This window comes from Cyprinus carpio, chromosome B9, assembly GCF_018340385.1.
Source record: "Cyprinus carpio isolate SPL01 chromosome B9, ASM1834038v1, whole genome shotgun sequence".
NCBI classification, from domain to species: Eukaryota; Metazoa; Chordata; class Actinopteri; order Cypriniformes; family Cyprinidae; genus Cyprinus; species Cyprinus carpio.
The window spans coordinates 5,906,478-5,916,096 of NC_056605.1; the positions used below are offsets into that span (position 1 = coordinate 5,906,478).

Genomic DNA, 9,619 nt, shown 5'->3' on the forward strand with positions numbered 1-9,619 from the left:
TATTTACGGTAGAAATTTTACAAAATATCTTCATGGAACATAATCTTTACTTAATATCCTAATGATTTTTGCCATAAAAGAAAAATGTATCATTTTGACCCATACAATGTATTTTTGGCTTTTGCTACAAATATACCCCAGAGACTTAAGACTCGTTTTGTGCTCCAGGTTCACATTTGACAATCAGATTTTCACCAGTAAGAAAAAAAGTGTTTTAAAATTTGTTGTTTTGCATAACATCACCATTATATATGACATGAGAATAAGGCCTGAAGTTAGGAAGAACATTTTAAGGAAAAAATAATATTTGACGATAAAAAATAAAAAATAATAATGATTTTCTTTCTTCTCAAACCTTGTCTGTGGTATATATATAAAAAAAACACTCCTGGCCAAATGCGCCCAGAGGACATCACTTCCCACTTTGATAATTACTGCAGTTACCATGTTCTGAACATCACAGCCTTTCTTTTCCCTCAGATGTAATCTATCTAGGTGACTGAATAAAAATATTTGGACTTTATTTTAAAAAAATTATCTCAACTTAGCACCAAGCTTGTTAGCTAGACAGTTAGCATCAGCTACCAATATTTACTTATTTTCAGTATGGTTATGAATAAACATTCATATCTTTCTACTCGGCTAGTTAATTCAAACAATATAAACATTTATACTGTTGATAAACAATATAAAAACAGACGTCACATAGGGCTAAATGCCTAGCATTTTAATAGAACTGTTAATGTTATGGCAGCGGGGAATTTGAACGTGCATTAATTAATGTTTTGTTTTTTGACGTAAGAGGCACTGATGCTGATGTGTTTGCATTCAAGCATTTCAGTGGGCTTAAATAGATCACCCTTTAGAGCAGATTAAGTTCCAAAATAAATGACAGTTTTGACATAAATATGATTTTCAGTTACAATAATTTATCCTAAAATTCGACATTAGTACCTTACTTTTAGCAGCATCAGTCGCACGCGCGCTCACAAGATCTCCCGGTTGTGAATTGAGTTTACTAGAGACGCGCACTAAACGGTTCATTTGAATCAGTGAGTTGTTGACTCTAGAACAGCTGCAATCGAATCATTCTAATTCGTGAATGAATCTTTTGGTGCGATTTGCGAACCGATTTAAAAGCTTCATTGAAAAGAATCAGTTCGTTCTTGAATCAGAAACCGCTTCTGCGTGTCAGAGCACGTGATATAGCCTATTATAAGGAGTAACGATATGTTTTATTAAATGTAGTTAAGTAAAAAGTACGATCTTATGCTTTGGAATGTAGTGAAGTAAAAGTTACTAAAAATAAAACTACTCCAGTAAAGTACAGATACTTGAAAAATGTACTTAAGTACAGTACAGTAAAGCTACTCCGTTACTGTCCACCACTGGAATGCAGTGGGGAAGGTGCCTGAGGAGAGACGTGTTGATGATGTGTGTGAGTGCTGGTTAAGAGTGTAGGAGAGACTGCTTGGAGAAGGTGTGAGGGGATTGCGTCTAGAAGGCATGTTTTAGGATGGCTGGAGAAGAGAAGTATTGATACTTCTGCCTCAGTGAGGGGACAGAAGGAGAAGTTGGGAGTATTAGCAGTGATTACGTGTGTCTGGAGCACTTTTGATCTTGTTGTGGAAGTATGAAGATTTGTCAGTATGGACTTCAGCAGAGAAAGATGAATGTTAAGACTGATACATACTCAGGTCTGATGCAGTTTGGTCCGATGCTCACAAAGAACATCAGATAACCAGGGTTAACTCTTTATCAACAGTAACCAATTGGTCTGAGAGGAAATCTACAAATGGTCTATACACAGTAGCCAGAGCAAGAGATAGGATAGATTTATTTTGCATATCTGACAGTGTAACATTAAGCATAAGTATTTCAAATGAGTTAAACCTGTATCCTGTTTTCTGAGTAACATCGAGAATATCGCTATATATTGTTGCAACACCGCCGCCACGGCCAGTCTGATGGGGCTTTTGCTTATAACAGTGGCTTGGTGGAGTAAATTTATTTAGACCAATATAATCATTTGGTTTTAGCCAGGTTTCAGTCAAGCAGAGTACATCAAAACTATTATCTGTGATCATTTAATTTACAATAACTGCTTTGGGTGTGAGTGATCTAATGTTTAGGAGCCCGAACCCATTTTGCATTATTCTGGTTTAATCACTCTGATTTTTTCTAGATCCTGCATTAAATTTGTATTGAACTCACTATTACTGGAACAGATACAGTCTTTATAGATTGTACAGCTCTATTACTTCTATCATTTAGGTAGGTAGAACAAAAGCCATCATCAGTTATTTGAGAATTGGCTTACTAGTCATATGGAGCATAGAACCCTGGAGATGTATGTTGTCCAACAGGAGATCCGCTCTGTGCAGGTTTCTCTTTGTGAGGTTTGGTAGCAGTGACTGAAACGCAGCTTTAAACACAACTGTCAGTCTGCATCGAGAGGATCTTGAGACTCCAGTAGCTTCAAACACATGTCTGCTGCTCAGCAGTGCCTTTTTTACAGCTGGCATTACAATACAGTTCATTTGTTTGACAGAAACTTTCCTTAATAAATCTTTATCTGACCAAGATCTTCTGTGCTCTCTCACTCACAAATCTTTTGACTGTTCAATAATTTCTATTTGCTTTTCGCAAAATATTGTTTGTTTTGATGCCTTTTGCAAGACATTGCATTGTTTCATACTTTTCATCTTCAGAAAGATCTTTCTTCCTCTCCATATTTCATGAGAACTGTGACTTGCTTAATAATGTGGATCAACCTCTTTAATCCATTTACCTAAGAAGACCTGGCAAACTATTGAACAAACCTGTCTGAGATTGATACCAGTTATCTAAACAGATGTGAAAAACAACACAAAAAAAAATCTGACTCTTTATTGTACCGATATCCTATTGATATGTCACTTGCATAATAATTTGGAACGCAGTGTATTTGTGTTACCGTGGCACGTCAAAGGTTTCTATTTACAACATGTTTTTGCAGCGATGTAGCCAATCACAGACATATCTGTTGATTTCGTGAATGCAATGGCCAATCAGATGTGTTTAAAGGTGCAGTAGGACATCTTGGAAAATGCTAACTTTATCTTGATAGCACTGAAAGCGTAGGTCCCACCCTCCCTGCAAATCGCCTCCTTAAGCCTACACCCCTGAAGGCATATACACACACAGACCTGACGACCAGAGACAACATTACTATAATACATCATGTGTCATTCACCGGTGAGAAAACTTTATAGTACAGTTAGTAACAGTACTACAATACCAGGAAGGAAGATCAGGTTGTTGATGTTTGCCTGCCATTCTTTCTCTGTCTGCACAGTGTACGTGAACATGCTGATGACGTATCCTGTGTGTGCGAACAGGGTAAGAGGTATGAAAATACATGTTAACCAAAAATGCTTGGACGAACATTAATTGGTCCTACGCCTTCCACAGAATATATGATAATACATATATAAATAATACATATAAACACATTTAGACCACTTAACTTAATGATTGCTATCGGGATGTGAAGAGACTTTCAACCAGCAAAACAAAAAATGTTTCTGAAGACAATCACCTATTTATTAAGTTAGACAGAAATCACTCACCACTCAAAACTCTTTTTTTTCATACACATGCTGCTGCTGCAAAAAAAAAAAATAGGAATGACATCTGCATGATTGAGTGATAACCATAACAGTGGCTGGGTCAAAAATATTTCACAATAGATCTGCATTAAGGTTACTGCCCTCACTAATTTCAGAAGCACCCTCAATAATATAATTCTTTAACCGGGCCTGTAAGAAGCACAGAAACACAATGGAAATGGACCAACAGCAGCAGTGAGAGCTACTGTCCTGCAGATTTCAGCTCCAACCCCAATCAAACACACCTGAACCAGCTAATCAAGGTGTTCAGGGCTACTTGATAATTACAGACAGGTGTGTTGGAGCAGGGTTGGAACTGAAGTCTGCAGGACGGTAGCTCTCCAGGAGCAGGGTTGGAGATCCCTGGGGTACACCCTATTCTTGACAAAACGGGGAGTTCTATATAGTGACGGTGAGTGTTATCTTTCTATTTGCCTTGTTAGAAAAAAAAAAGCAGTACCATGTTTATAGAATAAAATGTTGCATGTGAATTGTTTTACAGTGTTAAACAGAAAAAAAGTGTACTTGAATAATTAATTAATAAGTATTTAATTATTCATACATTAAGAAAACATTTTAATTATTCATTTAAATAAAACAAATATAGTAGGCTATTAATACATGTATTCACATATTAATCATAACCGTATAAGGATTAGGTGTAATTTTGCAGTTGTCCCGAAGGTGGCTGCACGTGTCTGTCTGTGTCCTTAAAAGCGCACTCTATTTCTCCAGGAGCACTCATCTACAACTTCCTACAATGCTTTTGTGAAGCGCAGCCTGCATGTTAGTTTGCCTGTTTTGCCCAAGACCGTGATATATTTAAGTCCATGTCATACTAACAGGAAACACTATATAGAGAGTTGTAGTTTCAAGAAGATTGCGATGGCGTTTGCTTTTTCGGCACTATGGTTTTGGGAAACACTAAATTGTCAAACTATGCTGATAACGAATACACTTGAAACCGGCAAGAGCTATAGACGCATCAAGATTTATCCAAAGCATTATATAGGATTTTCAACTTTGTTGCAGCTGCTTCATCAGGGCTATTTTCCATTCCAAAATGAATGTGAGTATGTAGCGTACAAAGCGAAGTCCACTATTTACAGAGTCAGATGTGTTTTGGAATTTCATAAGCGTATACTGTAAAATTTTAAACAGACCCATGAGCATTTCTGTATGGACCCCGCTTTGTGCACAGAGTTGTTTTGTGTTGGAACTTAATCATCATTTAACAATTTCGGTGAGTAGCCTAACTTTAGGTTTCACACATGGACTGTGAATACATCTTACTCAGCTGACCTAACAAATATGACTTGCATATATGACTAACTATAAGCATTAAATTTATTTTGTCAAGCCAGAGGAGAATTATTTTTAATTAAACTGCTGTGGACTTCTTGAGACATTAGTACTTTAAAGGTTTTTTTTTTTTTTTTTTTTTTGAAAAGTTGAAATGATACAAAATTGATAATAATAAAAAACATAACCGTTCTCAACCATACAATTACTCACCCTCATGTCATTCCAAAAGATATACATTATAGAGTTGTTTTGAGTCACAATGCCTTTCACTGTTTAGACAAAACAACTGAAACATATTTCATATCTTCTTTCGTATTCAACAGACGAAAGCATACAGGCATGGAACACGTGTTAATGTTGACACAATTAATCATTTTTAGATGAACAATCTATTGAACAAGAGTCCTCACACATGACGGGATTAGTGAGTCCCGTTAATCATAACGAGTCGATCACATATTTTGGCCTATATTTACTAGTTGCAATTTATGCAATAAACAAATTAGGCTACATTAATACCGTTCGTGTGTGCGCAAACGGAAATGCGCTCAAGTTTTTGTAACCCAATGCTGCTGTTTATTTGCGAGCGTTTCTACTTATACATTGAAGCTTTTTGGAAAACTTGTAGAAGAAAATACGAAGACTAAGTTTTTTACCAAACACTTCTCAATTTTTGTAGATTGAATGTTTTACAGACTCTGCGACGTTAATATAGCCTGGTTTTGTGTCCCTTTTGCTGATTTCATTTGTCTGTCATTGGATTGCACAGATGTCACAATAACTAAATTATTATTACAATGAACAAATGGGTTTGTGTGTCTGATTGAACTACGGGAAGGGGTTGAACACTCACCGAATTCAAGTCGTTGTATTATCTGTGAAAGAACTGGCGAGGGCGCCATAGAACGCAAAAACAGTTCAGCGCGCGTCTCTGTCACGCTCCCCCTTCTCTCTCTCCTTGAAGTGGATAACTTAACCTCGCCTTAAAGAGCCGCTCACGCCCCCACGTTAACACTTGATTTGAGAGCGCAGACTATAGACTCAGCATCACATATTAAAACATATTTTTCATTACCTATTTTACAGCGTTTGAGACATGTCGAATGTTGAAATAGTCGATATCGGCTATTGTAAGAAACGTTATTGGGTAAAATATTTAGTCCTTTTGCATATTAGATTTCTTACATGTTTAAGTGTGATCAGTGATCTAGATTGGCACTGATCATAATTATAATCCCTATACAGTATTCATATCTGCATACTATAATTATGTAGCAATAAAACGTAAAGACGACACCAGTCCATATCTGTGAATATTTGTGTAGAACGAATGAAAAGGTTTTTTCGTGTGTCATCACATCATTTTGGTTCAGTCTTTTTAAACATGAATTTAATAAACGAAATTTGTCATTGAGCGTGATGAGTCAGTTTTAACTCTATGCGATGTGGTGAAATGAGGATGCCATCAATTGACGAAAATAATGCATCCAGTGATTTTAGCATTAGGCTAAGATACACAAAACAAGAAAAGAAGACGACTACCAATAAAATAATAATAATTCAACCATCAAATCATTAAAAAAATAGCTATATAGAATTTATATAAGAAGTATAGGCTATAGTATCTCCAACAAAACCGTGGCGTTTAAAATGGTCGCTAAATTTAATGCTCCAATATCGTTATTTTGTAATGAACAACCATATTCACAACGGGATCTTCTAATTGGATGCAAAAATCTTTAACTAATGCCTCTCATTCGAAAACGTCTGTGTGAAATAATCGACAGAGAAAGAAAAAAGAAACAGCTCAGAGAGAGGGAGTGGGCGAGCCAGAACAGAAGGAAGGAACAATAGAGAATCAAAGCATAATGATATTCCTAAATGAAGAGGGAAATGTTGCCGCGCTCATTTTATTAATCAGACTGTCAATTTTCACCCCAGAGGCCAACCCCAGGAGCCATCTAAAACAGACTCAGATCAGAAGCTGCTCTCCTCACTTCTCCTCTCTCTCTCCACCTGGATATACGCGTCTGGCCGATCAAGGGCCGACTCTATCAACCGATGACAGTCTCTCTCCTATTTATTTGCTTATAAACCTGTTACAATAAATGATCATTCGAACCGCGTCACGCGCACCTTTAACGACGAAGGCGCAAACCACTTTTTGATGAATGACTTTCTGGAGTGGAGAGGATGCGCGGGCCATTTTGAGCAGTCATTCGTTGCCCGCACTGGCATTCCTCTGTTTTTTGCTTCCAGCTCATAAAGGTGTTATATTATTTAGAGGCGGCAGCTGAGCTGAATGCGGATTAGATCCGCCACCAGTCATCGGAGCACCAGCCGTGGGACTTTGGATTTTTTCTGCACGACTTCATGATGGAGAGGATAAGAAAAGAAATGATTCTGATGGAAAGGGGACTACACAGTCCAGTGGCAGGAAAGAGGCTCTCCAACCTCTCTGACTCGGCCGGGAACGCGGTGCTTGAGGCCCTGGAAAATTCCCAGCACGCAGGTCGCCTCAGTCCGAGAATAACTTCAGCCTCGATGCATGGCAGTCTCGGGGATATTCCCACCAAAGGCAAGTTCGAAATCGACAGCTTATTCGGAAACCACCACAGCGACAATACCTCCTCCACAGAGGTTTCCTCCTCCGAAAGCAGGAAGAAAATAAACCTGTACCCTGAAGTTTCTCCTGACTCCGACATGAACAGCGATGTGGAAGTGGGTTGTCCGTCTCATCGCTCACCGAGCAGTCTCAGCCAACAGAAGGAAAACAACAGCAAAGGTAAACAATTTATATGGAAACTTTGGTTAATAAATGTGTTCAAATGGTAATTTGAGTGGGCATCGGAACGTTTCAAATATAGCCCGTATTGGAATTTATTTTATATTATTTTTCAAATGCATGTTTTTATATATTATGTTATATTTTATGGTAGCATTTTCCCAAAGAGTCTTTTACCGTTGCCTTAGACGAATTAAATTATCTGTGATTGCATTATGTGTCCTGCATGAATTTTGCAGTGTTAAAATTCTATACAAATCGGTGAATACGTTTGTCTTTAATTGTTGATGCTCTGTGGCTTTTATTTTTGGTTTAAAATCATTTAGATTTTCTGAAAAAAATAACTTAAATGTAATCCTAACATATTTCAGCTGAATTGCATTTATACATTTAGGCTATAAAAACAATCACACATATTATTTTACGTGCTTGTGTATTTTATTTTAATGTACAAATCAACCTGATAAAAGACTTATATGCATGTTTAAAATGTTTACACATTTGTCTTTTATGTCTTCTATTATCCGATTTAGGTTTTTCCGACAGTAATTCAGGAACCTCCAATACAAGTTCGTCGTCTCTATCGAATATGAACGGTTCCATCGGTAACTCCAGCAGCTCGAGCGCGGACCAGGTGAGGAGGTACCGGACTGCGTTTACCCGAGAACAAATTGGAAGATTGGAGAAAGAATTTTACAGGGAAAACTACGTCTCGAGACCCAGGAGGTGTGAACTGGCCGCAGCATTAAACTTACCCGAAACAACAATAAAGGTATTGGTCTGATTTTGTTTACATTTTCACAGAGAAGATACAATATGCATTTGCTCATTTGCAATGCTTATAAAATGTTTAGCTAATATTATCCTCTCACAGCCACCAGCATAGATTACAAAAACAAAACTAAATAATGCACTTTTTTATGGTCATTATCACTCTAAAAATGAATCCGTTCTCCTAAACGCTGTTTACAGAGAACGTGTAGTCTGTACACATCAACATGGGTTGTTTTAAACATACATAATGTGTAAAACGAAATCTGTTATTTTATTTTGTCTGATGCAAAAACATGCCTTATTTCGTCCTGTGCTCACGTTACCTATTAACCACAAAAACCGTCCAAAGGGAGTCCATTTAGAAAATTATTGGTCGATTCGTAAATAGCACAAATTATCCTCTGATCATAAAGCTTTACCTAAAAGCTCTGCAAAAACTATTTTAAATGCTTAGGTCCTGAGGTTGTTTGCACGTGCTAAACGGTAGTGTTTAATTGTTTTGTTCTCGCTTCTCGCCACTGTTCACCTCATCCCTAATTGTTACCTGTGTATTTCTGTGGATGCGTGTAGGTGTGGTTTCAGAATCGACGAATGAAGGACAAGCGGCAGCGGCTTGCCATGTCCTGGCCACATCCCGCCGATCCCAGCTTCTACACCTATATGATGACGCACGCGGCCGCCACCGGAAGTCTGCCTTACCCTTTTCATTCCCACATGCCACTACACTATTACCCCCATGTCGGTGTCACGGCAGCAGCTGCCGCGGCAGCCGCCTCAGGAGCCGCTTCTTCACCTTTTGCTACCTCTATACGTCCCCTTGATACTTTCCGTGCGCTTTCTCATCCATATTCGCGCCCAGAGCTGTTGTGTAGTTTCCGGCATCCAGGACTATACCAGTCACCGGCGGGTCTGAACAGCTCCGCAGCGGCGGCAGCGGCGGCGGCGGCGGCCGCTGCAGCAGTCAGTGCGCCTTCAGCTACGGGGCCGTGCTCATGTCTCAGCTGCCACAGCAGTCAGGCCGCCAGCGCACTCGGCTCCAGGAGCACCAGCTCTGATTTCACCTGCACGGCGACCGGGCAGAGGTCCGAGAGCGGATTTTTGCCAT

General features: G+C 38.6%; 1 protein-coding gene across 2 annotated transcripts in view; it reads left to right on the forward strand.

Annotated features, from left to right (window-relative positions):
* The first annotated feature begins 3,928 nt into the window (after nucleotides 1-3,928).
* LOC109068287 (homeobox even-skipped homolog protein 2-like) overlaps nucleotides 3,929-9,619 on the forward strand; it is a 7,626-nt gene continuing 1,935 nt past the window's right edge. Inside the window, exons 1-4 of one of the 2 annotated variants that reach the window (XM_042730737.1) lie at nucleotides 3,929-4,062; nucleotides 7,240-7,740; nucleotides 8,274-8,512; nucleotides 9,085-9,619. The exon at nucleotides 9,085-9,619 is cut by the window's right edge and continues 1,935 nt beyond it. In XM_042730737.1, the coding sequence (XP_042586671.1) occupies nucleotides 7,329-7,740; nucleotides 8,274-8,512; nucleotides 9,085-9,619 (1,186 nt within the window). In that variant the 5' untranslated portion in view covers nucleotides 3,929-4,062; nucleotides 7,240-7,328. Of the gene's footprint in view, nucleotides 4,063-6,896; nucleotides 7,741-8,273; nucleotides 8,513-9,084 lie in introns of both variants that reach the window. The other variant, XM_042730738.1, reaches the window with a different exon arrangement.